Below are 22,153 nucleotides of genomic sequence, written 5' to 3'. Positions count from 1 at the left end.
TTCTGGGAGACGACAACAAATTTTCTCTGGTCAAATCTTAATTCTTGTACATTTAGTGTTTCATATTTCGATTCCTTAGAAAATACTTTCAAGAATCTAAAAATACTTGTCAGCAGTAAATTATTGTAAAGAAAACAACATTGTTTGCGAACTTCTGTGATCTATATGAAGAAAACAAGATGTTATATAAGGGAAGGCATCAAGAAGCCACTCTTGAAGTTAAGTTTTGATTGTATAGAAATGTGCTTATGGTTTGGTACATTTCAAATTCATTATACCTTATTATCTTAAATTTATATAATATACATAATAGTTATGCATTATAAAAAATTTAAAAATATTTTTAAAATGATTATATTGTATATTACATATAAGTTTGATTTAAACTTATAAGTCAAAATTCATATTATAATTAAATTATAAGTTCAAATAAAAAAAGAAAAGAAAGACAACTTATACATCAAAAGCTGCTTAATGGACCGATTGTAAATTATACGCTTTAGTGAATAAAAAAAATTATATATGACGGTGAATTTATCATCAAAAATAGATTGCGTGGTAATCATACAAATTATAAAACACGCATAATTATATAAAATATTGAAGTAGAGGAAGCCGTCTCCCCTTTCTCCGATAGGGTTCCGAAGCCACGTCCGGAGAGGCTCCCCGAGTTCGCTGGATTCCGGAGACTCGAACGCGTGGTGCTACCGGCAGAGGGCAGCAACGGTGGAAAAGGTAAGCCGCCTTCCTCTGCTTTTCCCTTCCTCCGGCGATCACTTGTCGGCTGGCAGGATTCTTGCGGAAATCGGTTGAAATTGCCCGACGATTCCTGGCATATACCCAATATCTTGGGAAATATGGGACCGTCCTCGGCCTTGTTCGAAAACAATTGACTCTTACTATATGTAAATGCTACTCTTGCTCCTGGTACCAGCGTCGCCGGGTTACTCGATCTCCCCGGTGGCACAATGGAGGCGTCGGACGTGAAGGAGATCGAAGAGAGAGACACGCTGATGGAGGATGGAGCTCAAGAATCCTCGGAAATGGTCTCAGGTGAGTTTTGATCCCTCCCATGAAGCTCTTTTACTTTCAAGATTCTGACGAAAATGCGTGCAAGAACCATAACCAAATCAGTGTTCGCTCTACAATGGAGCATGCTTGTTCATTGAAGTAGAGAGTTACGATGGCGCTCTACTGTAGTTCCTCGTTCACGGGGGTCATAATGGGACACACGGCAACCAGGTGGAATCAGGAAAGAAACAAGAGATAAAACTTAGGGAGCGGTTGTTGCTGAGTTTCCTCTGTGGCACTCCTCTCGATTCACATAGAAGATGAATTCTTGAATGCGCTCCATAAAGTGATCGTTCTCATTTTCTTTTTTATTTTTCCTGCATGATGAGTTGACTTTTAGGTTTCACTTTTGCAGTGTGGCTTTTGAGATTACGAAGATCATTTTGATTTGACACATTTAATTGCAGTTTTTGGTGATGTATGTATACTGAGGTTCCAGTGCTTGCTTTTTTTTGGTTTGATGTTTATTGTTTTCGCGCGATTAGGGTATTGTCATGAAGTAGGGATGTAGGTCTACTTTAAAGTATTGAACGGTTGGACAATCTAAATTATTGTAATTTTAAAGAGGTTGTTGAAGAATGAAATTTTTTAGATGGTTGGTGATTTTCGTTCTTTGTTGTCTAATTCTTAAAAAAAATGGAAAGTACAAAAATTCAATGCATTATCTAGATGTATTCAATTGTGGAATTTTGTGTGAAATAAATTGGATCATGATTTTAAGAGTATTTTAATGATGTAATATTTCAACATGCAGTTGGTTATGATTGGAATAATTTTCAAGCTTTGCTAGGTGACATCCCAAATGATTTTGAATCTTGGACTTCACTTATAGCACATATTGAGAAGGCTTACCCTGTAAGTGATATTCATCTTGCTTTATCTTCTTGTATGTGGATTTGATTTCTTGAATTATTTTGCCTGTTTATGCTTAGGGAAATGTAATGATATGCAAGTATATATGATTCTGTATTCAGTGTTTGAAACTTATATCATCATTTGAAGTTTCATGAGCAACTCATAACAGAGATTTCTTGCTAAAAGAATTGGCTGAATCATTTATAGAAAACAGACCTTTTAGTTTCATTTAGAGTTTTTTGAAGTTCAATATGTTAACAGCCTCCACCACTATCTGCCACAACAAATTTATACATGATTATTTTTTATTTTGATAACAATTATCATCTATTGCTTTAATATCGTGACCAGTGTCTCATATTGTGCCCTCATTGAATGACATGGATACCAGTTGGTGGATCTACTGATATAGCATTGTGATTAGGATTATTATGGAAAATTTTGCAATTAATAACAATGGAGGTGGTATATCCAGGCAATTCATTAAGACTCAGGATTCTTAAGGATTCATATGCAATCTTGTTTAGATGATATTACTGTTGAGCTCTTTTATATACGTGGAACAACAAATATTGCTTATGTTAGCTTTTATATGACAAACAGATATCCAGAACTCACATTCCCAAGATTCCACATATGTCAATGTTAGTTGATTGCTGTTTTATTTTCATTTACTGGCTAAGGCTTGAAGTTGGGAAGTTCAATTAGTATCATACACTTCTAGTTGGTTAACAAACTCATAATCTTAATGTGTCGGCAATCTCAACCTGTTTGGTAGAAGACACAAATGAGGAACTATAAACAATCAATATTGACAAAACAACAAGTACACTAAAAAATTATTATTAACTTTGAATGTAAGAAAAATACAATACTGAACTGTAATGCATTACATGCTTCTGTCAAATACTTGCATTTTAATGTGATGTTGATGCTTGCTATAACATGCACAGAAAATAAAAATAAGTCAGGTAATAGTGAACTGGATAAAAACAATAACAGCATATAGTGGGAACTACTATGTAATTGCTAAAATCATGACTAACATTTTCCCATTCATCTTTGCACTTCTCTTTCCTTATTTATGAACCTTCCAAAATTATTTGTGGTATTTCTAGGAGGATCTCCAATGAACTCTTTTGTTGCTCAAAGAACTATGATGCACCCAATGAAAAGACCAACTTTTTTTTTCCTAGATCTGTTCAGAAGTAGATCTAATCAACTTGTATCCCTTTCACACTATTCCAAGGAAGAAAGTTAATCAACAGCTGAACACAAGGTGGCAATTTTGTCTCAAAAGAACAATTCAAACGAGAAGGTTATATGTCCAAATGTAACCTATTGAAAAAAATTAAAGCCCCTTTTGCCATCTAGGAAACAAAAGTCATAGTGTCATACTAAAAAATTTTAGCATTGTGAAAAAGAAAAAAAACCTTTTTAGCAAACTTTGAAATTAAAACTTTAAAATCCAAAAGAAAAATGGAAAAATAACACTTGAGATAGCATGCCATGAAACAAATACAGAAGGTTAATGAATCAACATGATTTTTAAATGAAAGGATGACTTATCAATGTCTTAACTTGCCAAGGTCAAGCCTACAAAAGTGAAGAATCTCAATCAAAACTGGTTCCTAGAACACTCAATCAATAATTAAACAAACAGTGAAGAACTTGTATAGTAGAATTTAAAATCTTCTAAATGTGTGCATATAGCAAAGTATACATTATATCAAAATAAAATGGAGGAAAATGTAGGAAGAAAACATGTTTTTCTTAAATTCTAGAATTCTGGTAAAAAGCCTAATATAAGATCAAGTTTTAAAAGAAAGCTGCTTGAAAGGTAAAATTACATTGGAGGCAATAGAAACAAGCATTTGATGATTGTGGGTTATTGGTTGAGAGTTTTAGAGAGTAGGTATATAACCAGACCTGCCACTTATGCTCCCAGGCTGCATTTTTTTCCAAGGAGATCAGTAATGGCTCACAGCAGTTAAAAGTTTTACCTGTTGGTGAGTACAAAATTATCCCCAAGAAACTTAGGAATGGTGGTTTAACTAGATTTGATGGCTCATATCATTTGAAGACCATAGAACACTTAAACAAGAGAATCGAACTTACAGAACCTCATACAAGGGAAATAGCTTCTGACCAAAATAGTATTGCAATTATACACGTACAGCTGTATTGCAGTATTCCTATGATGAACCATGTCATCATGCATTCGACTTGATCTCCAGGTTAGTTTAGCAAATTCCTTTTGTTGTAGGCATATAACCTGAAGAAGGGTTATCATGCTACCTGACCCGTTGTAATTGCAAAAAGTGACGAGTTGATGGCAGAGATAGCAAGAAAAACATGGTCCAGTGGATACTAACAATCTCATTGTTGTGACGTTGAAGCCTGTTTCTTTTTTCCGTTATTTACTGTGACATTCTGAATTGTCATAGTTTGTCTGTTTTTTGTTATGAGATAAAATATTAAACTTATCTGTGATTTCGTATTTTCTGTTATTGACATTTTGATATATGTGCTGCAGAATGACCTAGAAAGGATATGTTTGGTTTATGATGCCTTCTTGTCTGAGTATCCTTTATGCTATGGTTATTGGAATAAGTATGCAAGTAATAGGGCACGACTATGCACTTTACATGAGGTTGAGGAAATCTATGAACGGGCTGTCCAAGCAATACCATATTCTGTTAATCTGTGGGTCAGTTACTGTACATTTGGTGCCTTATCATTTGAAGATCCTGCTGACGTACGGAGGTACTTAATATAAGTTTCTACTTGATAATAACAAAATATGTAATCATATTGCTTTATTCCATATGCCATTTTTTAATATAAAATTCTGGTAACGGTTTCTGGTGCCTTACATCATATTTAGCTAAGTTTAGGGGAAAATTTTTCAAGCAACAGATTTGAAATTAATATAATAAAGCTTGATGAAGTATAACAAGATAAAATCGTGAGGTTATTTATGCGGTAGAAACTTTGATAAAATTGGAACATTGAGTTGATTGTCTGCATGGACGAATGAATAATTTGGCGTAATAGGATTTCATTTCTCAATCGTCATGTAGGATTCTAGAGTTTCATTACTTTAATTGCAGTTAATTGTGGATGCATATGAAGCCTATGATTTTATAGGTCTCCAAACTTTTCTTAAAGTGCTTAAAAGTTATTACTTGCAGACCAGGGTTTTTCATTTGGTCCAGTCTGGTAACCAGAAGAAATCAAGTTTGCCACCGGATTTTACTCAGTATTGGGCTTGAACTGAGTGGTTAGCCTAGCTCAGTTCAAAAGGTCTGGTTTGAAATGATCCTTTTTGTAGTTTTGATGGTATGTCTTTATTTGTCATTTCTCTCTCTGTCTCTCTTGATTCTCTCGAGTCCTGGTCTCTCTCTCTCTCTCTCTCTCTCTCTCTCTCTCTCTCTCTCTCTCTCCCCCCTCCCCCCCTTCCCTCTTTCTCTCTCCGCCTGCTGCTGACCATCGTCGCCTGCTATCACACTAATCCCACTATCGTGCCATCCCCAGTACTTTTCCTAATCCTTCTCCTCCTCTTCTCCTTCTCCTCCTTCCCACTCTTGGTGCCAATTGGTAATGCTGGCTTACCATGTGGTGGTATGCTTGTACATACTCGGGCCCATCCCGATCTGGTTAGGTCCGGTATCAGGATTTTAAACCCTGGTTCACATATTCATAATTTAACATATATACTGTTACATACCTTCTGGAATTGATGCTTTTAGTGACACTACAAAAGAAAAAAAAAATGTTGCCACAGAAGATATATGATTTGCATGAGAAACTTATCATATTGCATTTGAATTAGAAAAGGATAGCGGAGGTGCTTCAGCAAGGCATTACATTTATGGGGAATTGTTTGATTTACATGAGAAATTCTTCTTCTCTTTGTTTAATAGGAATGAACATGGACTTCTTATAATTGTTCTTAGTACTGATCTGACATCTGCATTCCTTAAAATTATGGATGAGGATTTGGTTTGTACTCATGATTTGGTAGGTCTTAACACACTAGAATAATGTAGGTGCTACGTATTATGGTGGGGCACTCGCTAATCGAATGAGTTGAATAGCCAAAATGTATTGTGTGAAACATGGTTACTTGTTGGAACTATTGTTGAAAAGAATCCAATTGCTTGACAGGTAATGAAATATCTTGCTTAGGTCTGAACTAGAGAGTTCCTTTATTTTAAGAAAAGAATGCATCAAACAGAACAAATCATATCTTTACATGCATAATTGGAGAGCAGGGGGTTTACAATGTGGATAAATCTTGATTAGAAAGCTAAAGTTTATGGCAAGGTAATATGATTGTTTAGAATATTTGAGAATATTCGCATTTGTAATTGAACTGGGGAGTTCCTGTTGGAAGAGCTGAAATCTAGTCGACTTGAAGTTTAAGTACACAACTCACATTTGATTATATGTTAAAATTTACTTACTTTCTGGTTTATACCACTTTCTCTATTTTCTGTGCTAACATTTTCAAAATTCCTTTTTGCATTAATATTTATGGTACCTCTTGCCAGATTATATGAGAGAGCTTTGTCCTTTGTTAAGAAAGACTACTTGTGCTATCAGCTGTGGGATAAATACATTGAATTTGAATATTCACTGAAGCAGTGGAGTCAGCTAGCTCATCTTTACATTAGAACACTAGTATTTCCCACAAAGAAACTGCAAAGCTATTATGAAAGGTACGTATCTTGTTTTATTCCCCAATCTGGGAAATATGAAATGCTTTAGTCTCATGTTGGTGAAGATACAAGATTGTGCTACACTATTCTTGCTTGTCACAAAATTGTTTTTTTAGTTATTAGCACTGGTAATGTGAATTCATTTGTTCTGTTAAGTCATTGATTTGATATAACTTTGATGTCGGGAACATAGTAAATTTGGTACTATCTTGAGTACATAAATTACTTCTGAAGAATCAAGTTTGTGATGATATTATATAACTTGAAACTGCACTTGAAATATTTCAGATTTAAAAGGTTGATTGATATGTGGTCAAAAGAGATGGGTTGCCAGCATGATCTTGATTTTCCAAGAGAAAATACACATAGTCATGGGCTGATAGATATCAAGGATAGTGAATATGTAGAAATCTCAAACCTAATTAGAGAATTTATGGATCAGAAAGCTTCAAAGTATGCATTTAAAAAATTCCTATCCATCGGACAACAATTATATCAGAGATCAAGACAGATAGATGAAAAGATCAGTTGTTTTGAAGCACATATCAGAAGGAATTATTTTCATGTGAAGCCATTGGATTCTGGTCAGCTTGAGAACTGGCATCATTATCTTGACTTTGTTGAAACACAAGGAGATTTTGACTGGGTATAAATTCTACTGATATTATGCTAATTATCTCAAATTTGATCTGTTTCCTTTTACCATCTGAATGACCACATTTTCCTATGACAGATTGTAAAACTTTACGAGAGATGTTTGATTGCTTGTGCTAATTACTCAGAGTTCTGGATTCGATATGTTGAATTTGTGGAAGCAAAGGGTGGCCGCGAGTTAGCAAATCATGCACTGACTCGAGCAGTGACTGTCTTTCTTAAGGTATCCCCCAAAACACACACACACATGATTTGTTTGGACAGACTTGTATTACATTTCAGCAAAAAGTTGTTTGGACAGACTTGTATTACATTTCATTGAAAAGTTGTCATTTTTTTGGCTCCTTTTATTTGCTGTGATGGTATTTACAAGGACATTCAAGCTGTTTATATATGTTACCATTTGTCATCTTGCATACGTAATCTTTTGCATAATTCCACAATGTTTTTTCTTTTGAATTTTCTTGGTATTCTATTACTTACAGGCATCTAAAGTGAGACTTTTGAAATAGAATAACTGTGTGCATTATTAAGGTCCAAATTACATAATGTTGACATCTAATTCTGTGAACCTTTTTTTTGGGGGTCATTTAATGTAGCCTTTTAGTGGATCTAATTGTTCAAACAATCACCATAACATGCTTATGTGTTACTAAATGTCTGATGCATCATGCAAGGATGATTGGTTCCTGATAGTGAAGTATTTATGCAGCATCAACAGGATTATTTGGCTATTTTGTTGAAATTCAAGCACCAAAAGCCATGATGGTAATTGATAGTACATTATGGGAATTATGCATGTAGATGGCACACTATATTTAACTTTTATTTTTTTCTTTGTCATTGTGTGTCAGTTGTTTATGTCATTGTATGTTATTGCCAGTAGAAAGTCCCAGCTTTTTGCATCTACAGCGCCATGTTTAAGGAGAAAATTGGTGATGTCTCTGGTGCACGTGCTCTATTTCTTCAGCGGGATATGGATTTAGCTTCTAACTTGGTTGAAACTGTTTATAGAGAAGCAAACATGGAAAAGCGCATGGTACAAGATAGCTGCAATTATTATTATTTTTTGAGAGATGGAATTGTCAGTACTAATAAATGTCATCATACTCCTGCAGGGGAACACTGATGTAGCTTACCTGATATATGAAAAAGCAATTGAATTGGCTAAAGAAAAGGGGAATCTGAAAATCATTCCAAATTTGTACACTAATTTTGCTCGTTTTACATTTGTGGTAAGCCTGCTGGGGATTCTTTGTCATGGCTGTATCTCACCTTAACTATATCCAGCAGACAGCATAAATGTTGTCTTACAATTGTTGTGTGTGTTGTTTTCCTTTTAACTGTCAACAAAGGAAATGTATAGATCTGCAGATAAACAACTTTTTCTTCAGATGCAGATTGTTTTTTAGGTGTAGTCCTAATTAGAGGGAAAACCGTTTACAAGCAGTGGTAGCTTTGAGGTTATTAATCACCTTTTCTTTTTGTTTCTTGACTTCACTCTTTTTTCAGACAAGTGGTAGCTTTGAGGCAGCTAGAGGAGTTTTCATCAAGGGTATTCAGCAATTACCATGCAAATCAATCCTGGAGGTCCAATTCTTCTGATATTTGCTTTCTTGTTATATTAGAACCTATTCCATTTATTTGTTTATATGTTTGTCTGTGAAGATCACTTAGTGGCTGCTGATTGTATGCTTGCCACCGTAGAGTTCTACTGACATGGAATATCTTGTATACAGTCTTGTGCATGTATTCTTATCCGTTAATTATAATATTACTTCTTTAGCTTTACCATCATGTTTTTCAGTTCCAAATGTGTATTTCATGTTGGAACTTCACTTTCTGTCCTGTGTATTTATAATTTGAGAGTATTCTTGAAGTTATGCCTTGTGTTAGGTAGATCATGGAAAAATAAAACTTATTAACATCTCAGATGCCAAGTATGATTCTGAATTGTGTTCCCCTTCCAAGTTCTGGTAGAGCTTTTTTTGCCCTTTATCCACCTGAAGTATTATCCTTAAGGAACTAAATAATGCTCTGTGCTCTATGATTCTTTTGTGTTGTCCTGTTTTTATGTCAGTTGTAACCAATTTGAAGACTTTTACTGATCTTCCATCAGAAGCAACATATTAAGTTGCAAAAACTTTCATGCTGAAGTGTTACTTTTTTTCTTTAGTCTCAGTATTTGATTGATAAGCATGCTGGGGATTCTTCCTTAAGGGACAGTTATAATACAGAGATCTGTATCACAGCAGAAGCTGAAGTTTTTTCGTTTTCTGTTCATACTTACCATGTTTTCTCTAAAATAGATCCTTTAAATGAAGAAAATTATGAATGTCATGTACATACTTCTACAAATTATGATATTTTTGAATATTCATATCGATGATACTAACCACTAAAAGCCTTTCTACAGGAGGGAAAAGAATAGGACAAAAAAATGATTGTATTTATTAAAAAATTAGGTGTAGTGCTAATTGAGGATCACAAACTAAACTAAAGAAAACTTGGTTAGAAACAGCAAGAAAAATGTGATCATTCTTCGTCTACACAGTGACATTGTGCCCAATAGAGCTCACTGGTGGGAAAGAATCCATGTGGTCTGCCCCAATTAGTAGGGAACATCAGTTTATCTTGTTCATAGAATTGTTACTGATAACGACACTTTTGTATTGGATTTTTTTTCTTCTACTGTGTTTATTTTTTTATGTTTCTATTTAACTCATTTATATTCTACAGGGATTGATACACTTTGCAACAATTCATGGTGGAGCTTCTGAGATACCTGTACTGGACACAATTATTGCAAATGTAATAGAGCCAGAATCAAATGTATATGGAGCTTTGGGTTTGCAAGATCGTGAAGACATATCTAGGTCATTCTTAGAGGTAAGATTGCCTTTTCAAGACCACGAGTTCATTAAAACAAATGGACGAGTCTTATGTTCAGAAGAATATATGTCTAGCAACAACTACCTGAATGTTTGTATAGGATGCAACTCAGATCAGGGTTTCAAATACTGGTCACTGGCTGGTATTTAATGATCCAATGAAGGAGTGGAATTGGACCATAGCAGACAGTACCAGTTGGTTTTGTTTTTAATTGCTTTCTTTTACTGGTACTAGGCATTGTGGGGGGTCGATATTCCACCTGGTACACTGGTACCATATCAGTACGACAGATTACTGATGAGGTTTAAAATCTTGACTCCTCTGATAAACAGCCATTTGGATGGTTTTTTATCTGATAAACTCTTGTCTTGACTCTTATCTGATAAACAGATTGTGGGAACAAAGATAGCTTGGCCTTATATGATTGATCAGAAACATAAATATGATAAGTACTGGTGTGGTGGAGTTAAAAATTTTTTAAACCTCAATCTATTTGAGAAACTACAGGAGTTGCACATGTAAAGTTCTGTAAGTGTCTGGGATGGTGTTTGACTTCAACTTATGTCAAGATTAGTGCTTCTCAATTCTACAGTGAAGGGTCAGAGGAAGATTGCTAATGTAACTACTACAAGTGGTCTAGTGCTATATGTTTTTACTTTATTGTTTATACTATTCTTTACACTTGGAAAAACTGAATAATGATTATTGACTGGAATTTAAAATGTATAAGATAAATTAAGACTAAATTGAATATACTTTTATTAGAAGCTAGATATTTTTATGATGATTGTTAATGTAACTCACTGCATTTAATTTAAAGAAAAAGCACAACTATTAAATCAATGAATCTTAGTTGCCCAGTAGTGTTGTTGTCACTTGATGTTAGCTCTCTTAATGCTTATATGAATATTAATTATTAAATGACATGAACACTGCTCATGTGACACTCTATTCGGTTATATAGACCCCCTAAACCCATTTTTTGAATTCTTTTCCCTTTTTCCATTAGACATCAGGAATGCCACGAGGATGGGCATTACTATGGTATCATGCTTTCAGTTGTTTCTTCTTGGACTATTCTTTGGGATACCTGCTTACTTATGTATGGTGGTAGTCACTCTAAAACTTGTAAGTGAAAATCATCAAATTTTTTTAGGATTTGTATGTGCATGATCATGTGAATGTAGCTCACATGTTACTCTTTTGCACAATTGCCACAATACTGGACATTTTAGTGCACCAACTCTTTCGTATCATCTATCCATTTTGTGATAGGCTGTGAACGGGCAAATTCAAATTTTTCTGCAACTGCAAGTGGATTGTTGATATTGTTGCAATGTTTCGTTACTGTTGTTAATTTTTAGTACAGTGAGTCTCATTAGGGTAATAATTTAAGCTTTTACTTATATGCTCAGTTCATAGATATTTAAGAATGGTTCATTCTCTAGTTATTAACTCTTGATTTATATTTTTACACCACTTTTGATATTTGCTGCTAATTATTTCTGATTGCTACCAGCAGTTCATGGACCTTTATGGAAATATTCACGAAATTAGAAAGGCATGGGATCGCCATAGGAAACTTTTCTCGCATATTATGAGAGTACCACTCGACGGTACATTTGTGGAGAAAAGCAGTATACACAAGAGCAAGGACGGAAGGAAGGGAACAGTGAATGCTGTTTCTCGTAGTGGTTGTTTTGATAACAGCAATCCAGCCCTGGGTATGCATCAGGTGAAACACTCACCTGCACAATATAATGTTGATATCCTTTCAGAAAGGGATGCAACTAGCAACTTGCATTTGGAGATAGATAAAAATAGTGCAAAGGAAATACAGGGACAGGATGCTAAATTACCAGAGCAGCCTATGATGGAACAGAGTGAACCGCATGTCATCACTAATGAGCAAGTTCATGAAGCTCCTGCTACGGCTCAAGTAACAGATGTCCCCTTGGAATGCTCTAAGATTGAAAATGATAAACCTGAACACGATTCAGATGACAACATAAGACCACCTTCGCGTGACAATCTCCAAATGAATTCTCCAGACTCTGACAGTCGGCAGGTGACTTTGAACACTCTAGCTGAGACTGAACTTTCAGAACAAGTAATTACGGTTCCATGTGGCAGCAAAGTTCACGATGGTATGGACACAGTTGAGGCCTCTGGATGTGATGAACCTGATCCATTGGACATGAAATTAAGCACATCTTCTCAAGCTGATTTTCAGAAAGATGAGTCACATTCGCATCAAGCTACTGAGCCTCCTGCTATAGCTGCAGAATTGAAATTGCAACAGCAACAGAGCGCTCAATCAAAGTCTAAATTGAAGCATGATTTACCTGTTAGTATTGCATCTCCTCAACTTGATAGCAGCGGAGGAAGCTGGACCCAGATGAGCTATGGAAGGCAGGCTCCTGAAGAAGTTACCTCATCTCATCAGCATAGCCAAGCATCACAACCTCAGCAAGGGCAGGTTCCTGCACAGATCCAGAACCCTTCTGCTGGAACTAGCTCACAGCTTCTTATGGATCAAAGTCATCCATGTCAGTCTCAGGTTTGGACAAGCACGCAAGCTCAGCAGACTAACCAAATCCAGCTTCTGTATCAGATGGCTGCTGCTCAAGCCTACCAAACTGGCAACTATGCTTGGGCAGGGCAAAATATGCAGCATCAGGGTTTGGTATATGTGCAACCCCAACCTAGCCCTCAACCTGCTTCTCAAGCCCAAACTCTAGTTTACCAGCAACTGCACCAGAACAGTGAACAATATGGATATTCTCAAAGTGGCCAAGTGTTTGCACCTCATATCTGGCATTATTATCAGCAACAATTGTACTATCTACAACAGCAACAGCAGCAGCAGCAACAACAGTCATCACAGATTTCACAGGCACAACAACCACAAGAGTCTCTCTCTCAGCAGCTGTCACTGCAGACCCAACAATTGCTCCTCCAACTACAGCAGCAACAATACCAACAACTTAACCAACAGGAGCCGCAACAAAACATTTCTTCGCCAACGCAAAACCAGAACCATCAACATCAGCCGCAGCAAAAACCATCTCATCTTCAGCAACAGAATGAGCAGGCTAATCAGACACAAGAACAGCAGCAGCTTTTATACCTGCAACAACAGCAGCAACAGATGTATCTTCAACAGCAGCAACAGCAGCTACTTCAACAGCAGATGCTCCAGCAGCAACAGCAACAAGCACCACAACAATTTTTCCAACAGCAGCAGCTACTACAACAACAGCAACAACAACTTTTGCTACTACAGCAGCAACACCAACAGCAGCAACTATTACAGGTGCAGCAGCTGGAGCACCAACAGCAGCAGAGATTCGATGCATCAGAAATTCAAGTTCAACCGACTAGTTCTCATCTTCAGGTAAGCCATTTATTTCACAGTAATAAATACAAGTATTTATTAACTTATCTATTAATTTTCTTGTTCGGACCATGTCATCTATACAAACTGCCATTTCATGTGTATTCAAAGGTTATATGACAACAACAAAAACAAGCCATAATTATTCGAAGACTATATGCTTTCTAAAATTAGATTTGGAAAGGTGGAGTATGATGCATATTCCTGTTAGGTAATAAGTCTAACTTTCATTAGATTTCAGTTCCTTTGTTACCATTTCAAGAAATTTTCTAGATATTAATTAGTTTCTTAGTTCACAATCTTAGAACACCAAATTATGCCTGAACACTATGCAACCAATAAGCAAAAGGAAGATCATCATCAGAAAGTTGACAATTCTCTTGTAAATTCCAAAACTTGTAGTTCTCTTATGTGTTTGCCGTGATCTAAAACAAGCAGGCTTAGAGGAAGAAGAAGATGGAGACGATGACTGGGCCATAGGTCTTAAAAGAAACTTGAATTTCATCCATAATTCATTATAATTACCATAGACTCAACCTACTTATTTATATGTAGTTGGAATATCAAGAGATTTCAATTAGAGGGTTCAACCAGAAAATAAGAATAAAAATAAGTATCATATACTAAGTATTTACGCAACACAAAACTGACCTAAATTTGACTTAATAGACTTGTTACTGATACAAAATAATAAACCTGAACAAAACTCAAGTTAAATTTGACTGTAACATATAAAGCTGACCTAAATTGAATTTTGACATTTAAAAGCCTAATCAAACTTCAACAGGAAATTGACTTAGTTGAATAGTAATTGAACCTAAACCCAGCCCTGATCTTTTAGCAGTTGACATAACGTGAACCTAGCTTCTTTAAGATAACCAGGCTGCTTCTGTTTGATGTCTGAACATGAAAAAACTAATGCATCAGGTTGTCGTTGATAGAAAATTGGCTTATTTATGTCTATGGGATTATAATTAGTAGTATAATTGCAAGTAGCAAGCGTTGTTGCATCCCCCCCTAAGATGCACCAATATCTAGCTGAATTTTGTGAGGATGCATAATGATTGTACTAGGCAGCAGCCATTATGGTATATTTTTTTACCCATTGAAGTTTAGTTGAGCTTTTAGCAATTCTTTTCTTGCACACAACTAAATTTGGCATCGATTGTGGAGAATTGATGAGGTTGTTGCTTTTCATAAAGTTTCTACTGTTTTTATAGAACCTATATTAATGGGAAATCTCCTTGGATCTGTACAGTTGATAGATATTACTCCTACATGTTGGAAGTACAAAGAACTTACTGCTATAAGATAGCATTTATTGTGTATTGATGCATTAGAAATGAGAAGGTGGAATCTTTTCTAAGTTGACAATTTGGGTGATGAATAATTAGGATGGAGAAAATTTACGACTGATGCATTACTTTTTACTCTCTAAAATGTCTGCTGAGATCATTTCTTTTGTAGGCTGAAGAGGCCAACTTGATGAAAGTTGAGCAAGCTACGGGTTCTCAGTCATCGACCCCCCAGCGGACTCCCACCAAGCAGTGATTACGTTTGTCCAAGCCCAAAACTTACGGTATGAGACACATCTTTTACTAATGTACATTTGAGATGGCTGTACCTTTAAGTTAGAATAGCCGTCATGCATGTGTCATTGTCCATGATTCGATAGCTACGTCTTGACTCATTAAAATTATATTGATCCTGTTGTAGATGGTTATGTAGGCATCTGTTGAGGTTTCCTTGGTCGAAGGATGATTTGGGGCCACCTCCGAGTTGAACTAGATTTGATAGAATCTGGTATCGTTGGATATCATTGGGGAAATTCATGATGCGGACGTATTAATGATCGCCCAGGTTCCATAAAGTGAACTAGATTTGATAAAATCAAGTATTCCAGATGTTCGAGTGCACCAGGTGATTTGCCAACTTGTATCGTTGGATATCATTGGAAATTCTTGATCGCCCATGAGACTTCCATATGAAATCATCACTAACTATAAATGTTCGTAGGATTTAAAATTGTTTTGAATATTAGTGATGCCAACATGTGGGAAAGCCGCACAGCAGATGAATGATGGCAATAGCCACCGGCAAATTGCAAGAATAGCAGCAGCCAACACTAAAAGCAGATGAATGTGCTGAGAAAGAAACGTTAAATTCTCCAGTAGAATTTAACCGCAGACAAATGTTAATGAATGTCCCGAGAAAGAAATGTTCCTTTGAGTACCTTCTCCCATTCATTGGGTATGATCCCGATAATGAAAACCATTGTCTCAGCATCCTCGACTGTCATTGCCATCGTCACCTCCATTATCATGCTGTTTCTGGTGGATGCTTGCTAATCTAGTTCTTCTTCCTGGATCTCTAACCTCGTTAGAAGATTGTTCAGCTTGGAAAGACCTGCAACAAACACAAATATCTATACTACAAATTTGTATCCATGGTAACTACTGGAGTACTTGTTTCACTCCAACAAATGGAGTATTTGGGGATAAACCAAGCCATGATTGATCAATCTGGAGATGACCATGGAATAAAAAGATCCCCTTTTTTTTCTTCTTCTTCTTCTTCTTTTTGCCTTCAAATAAAAGAGAGAATCGGAAGTTCAACTAAATAAATCATCACTGATAATGAACAATCAAATCTTGCAAAATTATAGAAGCATCGGAGTGCTTAAGATCAAGGACACAAATGCATTAATGGATACTGAAAGAGCTTCAAAGAGCAGTAGCACAATGAAATCTACAACACCAACATCAATAAACTGCCGTTTCAACACTAAATAATCAGGGTTACACTATTATAATAAAGGGACTTGATACCTGCAAGTTGGTCACACAGAGAAACTGATCATTGTAAACGGCGCCAGAGAATTTGGTGTCTGTTGAAAACCCCCCACAAACTAACACTCATATGATGAGGACCATCACAATTCCAAGCTCTGCTGCTATTCCAGAAGCAAGTTATACCTAAATGTATGACAATTTGATCAGAATTTATCGACAGTATTCATTCATAGAAACAGAAGGCTAACTAAGAAGTTTCTGTGTACCTCTGAACAATCTTAACATTTAACTCCTTGAAGATATCCATCTCCTCTCCACCTCTACCTAATACCTATCGAGTACGATCAGTGGTCATGTGATGACGAACCTGAAGCCCAACGCTTTTAGCAGACAAAACAGCTCTTCCATAGTAAGAGAACCTAAAAAGCTTGCACGCGTGGTTAAGTATCATTTAGCTGTGGATTTCTTTTCCACAAGATTAAATATAGGTGAAACTCTTTTCCAACATATATGACAGCTGTTCTGTGTCCAGTAATTGTTCTGCTCTCATTTTCTCCCAACCTAAATTGTAGCATAACAAGTATATCACCCCGACACGCATTCCATAAATGATTTAACATTGCATGAAACATCTAAATTTTGAAAAAATGGAATCCCCTTAGATTCCATTATAACATCATTTGCATAAATTTTGTAGATTTTACTGTCGTCAGTTTTCAGTGATCGACCATACGCTAATATTCAAAATTATACTGCATGACATTAGGAGCAAATCCATTGTATCTATTCTCTTAAAAAAAAACAAAAAAGAACACCTAGACGGAATTGTTCAAAGCACATAAGGATCGGTGAGTCTTGTTCTCATTCAATTTGATTGTCAGACATAAAGCTAATCAATAGTAAATAATGACTTAAGGGATATATATAAATAAAGACATAATTTCAGGCTCTCATAGCATCTTAGGATTAACATCACATCAGAAAACTCTGGCACAAATATACTTGGTATAGTTTCAAAGACAAAGTAGAAAGAATCTAAGCATCCTATTCCTAAAAAACAAAAGAACCAGTTGCAAAGTCGCATACTCTGGAACAGGTTAAGCTGGTTGATCTCACTAAGCAGCATAGGTCCCGCCTGCCTGGCAGGCTTGAGAGCCTCAAGGAGCTTCTTGAGCTCGAGGAGGACGATGCGTCGAGCGAAGAAGCAAAGAGGAGAAGGAGGCGGCTTTGTGGACCCAGCTGTCCCACTGGTACCTCGCAATAGAGTGCGCCTCGATAAAGGGGGACGAGGTGGGAAGAAAGATCTTCAAGATTCAGATGATAATTCACCTCAAAAATCCTCAAACATCTTTGCTTTCTTAGGGGTCCTAAGCAAATCCCACATAGAGGGCCCACACCATCGACATGGGAACCATGATAACTAAGTTCTCATACACATAGGGGTTGAGAAACTTGCATGCACCAAAAGTGTCCAAAGTTGAGATAACCAATGTCGAGACTTCCTCACACCCAGATGATGCAAGAACATCTGGATCTACCAATCTGCCTACCGTACATCAACCCCATTGCTATTAGCATTTATGAGTCCGCAATTTTCTAGAATCCCCAAAGCAATTTCTCGTACAAACAAAAAAAGGGAACCAAGAATCCATGAAATCCTTGCAAAATACCCATATACTGGAACCCGAAAACAGAAAAAAGAGCACAGAGATTTCCCATACCTGACCGGGTGTCACTCGATCGGACACCACCATCTTCCTCTACAATCAAACCCTAACGAGAACTGCAAGAAACGACCGCATGAAGATCCAAGAATAAAGAGGAACCAAAGAAACCGAGCGAGAGATCTCCCCCTCCTTATTCTTCAGGGATCAGAGGGACCCCAGGTGGAGCTTCTTCAACACGGGAAGAATCGAAGAGCCAAAGCAAGAACGGAGCAGGAGCAACCGACGAAGGCCACCAAATAGAGCCAGAGAGGGAAGAAGGGTCAGAATGGATCGGCAGAGAAGTCGCCCTCCCACGGGAGCGGTCGGAGAGAGGGGGGAGGGAGAGATGGGCGGAGGGTCGGTGATGGGTTTCTGGAATCTCGGGTTCATTTGTCCTCCCCCATTTAGTGGGAGGAGAAAATTGCAGTATATTACGCATTGGCGCAGCAGTCACCGTTCGATTCAATGCTTATGAAGATTGTACGGTGGATCTCGCATCCGCATGCTCTGCTTTTTGATGGAGACGAGACGGCGGCGGTATGGGATGACGTAAGAATCGGCTTCTTATTTAATCCATGACGTCATAACGCCTCGTGGAGCCCGCAGAACCCGCAGGAGGAAACCTAGTGTCCCCTGTCTTCATGGAGACAGGAAGAGACGTGGTAACAGCTGCAACACTATATATATATATATATATATATATATGAAGACTGTCTGAGGACCCTCAACACACCAATCATGCATGACAAAGACAACCCGACAAGTATAATATAGTATTAGTTGACAAAGATATTATTTCTAAAGAAGAAGAAAAATAAAAGATGAACTGCGGATACCCCTCAGACGGCAGAGGCAATAGCATCCCTGTCCCCCTCTGCTGCTCCAGCTGCCGTGTTGGGCTCTGCTTCTGCTGCTGCATCCGTAGCTCCCACAGTGGCATCTTCCTCCGCAGGTGGCTGCACCTGCTCCTCCTCCGGCAGTGGCTCTTCCACGTATTCATTTTCAAATGCATCTGCTGGAACCTCATAGATCCTGACCTGCGGCTTGACCGGGTCCTTCACAAGCACATACTTCCCCTCGTTGAGCTTCATGCAGAGGTCCACGATCGACTTCACAATCCCCCACATGTTAGAGGTATTGAGATTGATCTGGGTTGCAAAGTCCTTGGGCTTGTACCCGATCACGCTCAAAATAACATGGTTGAAGTGGTCTCGGGGATGGACCCTTGAGACATACCCCAGCTTCATCAAATCAGCACCAGCAAGGAGGGCTTGAGCCGTCCACTTTGCGAGCTTGTTGGCATTGTTCTTTAGCTCGGTAGCGAGAACTGCTCCCCTCTGTGTCTCAAGTTTCTGCCTCCAGTCAACCCCTGAGAACTTGGGGTCAAACTCGTTGAGAGCGTTCAGGGTCATGAAGGCTCGCTGTCCCTTCACGTCGGTCACGCTATGCACCTCACAGCGAGCGATGATATGAGTGTCTTCGTCGAGCTTCCAGCGTCGGTACCGGTATGCAACGGAGGCAACTTCCTCGCCTTCGGAAGCAAAGGGGTTGGGTTCATCGAAGGTAACCTTGTTTCCGTCACGCACAAGCACCTGCTGGGAGAAGTTCTGGTTGATGTACGTGGCCTCGACGGCGAGGGAGTATGCTGAGTTGATGTCCTCCTTGGCATCAGGGAGGAGCTCCTGCGAGGTCTCATGGACGGAGAGGAGGTCGAGCTGAGACCTGTCGCGCTTGTCGAAGAAGAGCTTGTTACCAACACGCTGGATGACAATGTCCCAGGAGTACACAGATCGTGGGGCGCACATGAGCGCCGAAAGGATGACATCGGTGGCGAACACAGTGGCCTTGTCATCGGCGGCGAGGCGGCGGATGACAGGGTCGTCCGAGGTGGTGACCTTGAAGAAGTTGCGGGACTTGAAGCGCTCCAGGCGGCGCTCGTTCTTGGGGTTGACGCGGTCGAAGGAGCGGTCGTAAAACTCGAGGGCGCCACAGACGAGGAGGTCCTCGGGCGGGTCAGGGACGGAGAAGGAGAGCTTGGAGAAGGTGGAAAAGGGGATCTGGTCGAGCATGGTCCATTCGGGCTGTATGTCGACGGAGGACTTGCGGGCAGGGGCATCGCGGTGGGAGCCAGCGGCGCCGTGACCACCGGCGGAAGCGTAGGAGCGGTGGTGAAGGTGATAGAGACGGTCGCGGCGGGCACGCTCCTTCTCGGCCTCCCGCTTCCGAGCCTCGACCTCCTCGTCGCGGCGCTGCGGCAGCTGCGGGCGCTGCTGGAAGCGCCAGCGAGGGCCGAACTTGGGTCGCGGAGGGGGTTTACCATCGACAAGGCGGAAGGAAGAATCGTCAGCAGCAGCGCCAGAGAGGGCGGAGGACTCGTCAAGGGCGAAGTCGAAGACGGCGTCACGGCCTCCAGCAGACCGGGCAGCGTTGTTGCCGAAATTAGGATTGCGAGTCCAGTCGGCAACGCGTCCAAGCTTCTCGGATCGGGAGAAGGGGGCGAAGGGGATGTTGGCCGGCTGGGTGGATCCCCCGTCGTTCCTGGAGAGGAGGAGGGGAGCGGCAGGACTCTCGGGCGGACCCCATCCGTCGGGATTGAAGGGGACAACGCCCACGTCGAAGCCCATCGCCGCTTCGCTGCCACCTCGGCAGGGTTTCAGACAGAGACGACGGCGGCTTCGACGGGGAGGGGAGGCCTTCTTTAGGGTTTCAGGTCGGTTTCGGGTTGGAGATCCTTCGTCAGTTTTCGAAGGCTGGCTTTTTGATCCAACGGTCAGGAAACGCCGAACGCTGGCAATCATGTGATGATAAAACGGGCCGGACTTTGACGAAGCGATAACGGGCCCAATCCATTTCTAGCCCCCTATTTATGGAAACCAGCCTCTAAAGATTCCAATGTGGGACTAAAAATTTATCGCCGTCCTCCTCCTCCTTTGGAAACTGAAACCGATACCTTCGTTAAAGATTGCTACGACATGGACACAGTACCTTCACCTTCGTATGGCCTGCGCCAAGTTTGGTGGTCTTCATCTACCATAGGAGGTGCACTTCTCACCATCTCGAGGCCACAGCCACAAACCATTAATTCATTGGGGCTCTCCTTTCGTTCGGTTGCTGTTATCGGAGCAAGGATTTTCCATTGCCTGAGACAGACCACTGCCCTACTTTGGAGGACAAATGGCCGGCAATTTAATCTCTCTTGATAGCTTCAGGTCCCAAAGATGGCATGCATGGATGCGTGGTGATAGATCTCAGTTGGATATACAAATCTTCGTTGCCAGTGAGTCTTCCCTTATATGCTGTACAACTTTTCTTTTTGTTGGTGGTGGTGGTGGTGGTGGTGTTCTTGAAAAGGACTTTGGTGGCTGAGCATTAAGCTCTCCCACCGTCCACTACCTCTGAGCTTTTAGAAGGTCCATTGCAGGTATATGGTGTGGCTTAGCACAGTACCCAACCGGTTAGGTCATCGGTGGAAGCCACTAGTGTGCATTAGGATCAATAAGTGAGCTTTTATGGATTGCGGAGGCTTCCTTGTAGAATCTGAAATTGTTCATCGAGAGGTGTGAGTTGTGCCCTCTCACAGCAACAGTAGAGAGAGGAAGACAGCAGAACGAAGAAGAATATAAGTGCGGGTTCCGATGGTTCCTTCCATCTCTTTCATGCTCTTAACCTCAGTTGCTCAAAGCAGCCATTACATGAGACCACGAAGCGTGCTTGTCGGTGAGAGGGACAGCGAAGAGAGAGAGAGAGAATGAATGGTGCGTCCCTGAGAGGTAATACTCTCTCTTGCATCTGAATCCAATCTCCAAACTTCTCTCGTGTACTTTCTTATGTTATCCACACTTTACATAACATTGATTACAGTATATCTTTTCTGTCATTTTTTTCCCCCTTTATTTCTAGATTTTGTGTGATGAATCTAATCTTCTTGAAGGGGAGGGGCAGCCGACACCTACTTGTATCCCATGGCCACATTGTTTGTGCTAATTAGCCTCTTGGCTGCCAACTTCACATACGACAACATCACTTCCAATGATTCGAGGGAAACTTTTATCTTGATTCGAT

General features: G+C 39.3%; 2 protein-coding genes across 7 annotated transcripts; one reads left to right on the top strand and one right to left on the bottom strand.

Moving 5' to 3' along the window:
• Positions 1–594: 594 nt before the first annotated feature.
• LOC135622658 (pre-mRNA-processing factor 39-2-like) lies at positions 595–15,837 on the top strand. Of its 3 annotated transcripts, none has more exons than XM_065124684.1 (14): positions 595–735; positions 935–1,053; positions 1,862–1,926; positions 4,463–4,692; positions 6,483–6,650; positions 6,939–7,296; positions 7,384–7,527; positions 8,191–8,343; positions 8,423–8,539; positions 8,817–8,894; positions 10,044–10,193; positions 11,719–13,593; positions 15,061–15,172; positions 15,322–15,837. In XM_065124684.1, exons 2-13 carry the CDS (start codon positions 969–971, stop codon positions 15,142–15,144), a joined length of 3,507 nt encoding a protein of 1,168 aa, XP_064980756.1. In that variant the 5' UTR covers positions 595–735; positions 935–968; the 3' UTR covers positions 15,145–15,172; positions 15,322–15,837. The 3 variants fall into 3 exon arrangements, with proteins under 3 accessions (XP_064980756.1, XP_064980754.1, XP_064980755.1); XM_065124682.1 differs by having other exon boundaries at positions 1,826–1,926; XM_065124683.1 differs by having other exon boundaries at positions 1,826–1,926; positions 15,310–15,837.
• A 435-nt stretch (positions 15,838–16,272) lies between these two features.
• LOC135622659 (eukaryotic translation initiation factor 3 subunit D-like) lies at positions 16,273–20,826 on the bottom strand. Of its 4 annotated transcripts, none has more exons than XR_010491135.1 (3): positions 18,928–20,826; positions 16,652–16,946; positions 16,273–16,568 (listed from the first exon to the last, which is right to left on the bottom strand). XR_010491135.1 is itself a non-coding variant. In XM_065124685.1 (2 exons), exon 1 carries the CDS (start codon positions 20,713–20,715, stop codon positions 18,931–18,933), a length of 1,785 nt encoding a protein of 594 aa, XP_064980757.1. In that variant the 5' UTR covers positions 20,716–20,826; the 3' UTR covers positions 16,273–16,568; positions 18,928–18,930. The 4 variants fall into 4 exon arrangements, 1 of the variants encoding a protein (XP_064980757.1); XR_010491136.1 differs by having other exon boundaries at positions 16,652–16,804; XR_010491137.1 differs by having other exon boundaries at positions 16,652–16,716.
• Positions 20,827–22,153: the final 1,327 nt, after the last annotated feature.

This window comes from Musa acuminata, chromosome BXJ2-9, assembly GCF_036884655.1.
Source record: "Musa acuminata AAA Group cultivar baxijiao chromosome BXJ2-9, Cavendish_Baxijiao_AAA, whole genome shotgun sequence".
NCBI lineage: Eukaryota > Viridiplantae > Streptophyta > Magnoliopsida > Zingiberales > Musaceae > Musa > Musa acuminata.
The sequence above is the reverse complement of the archived record's forward strand: the minus strand, read 5'-3'. Positions and strand labels throughout refer to the sequence as shown.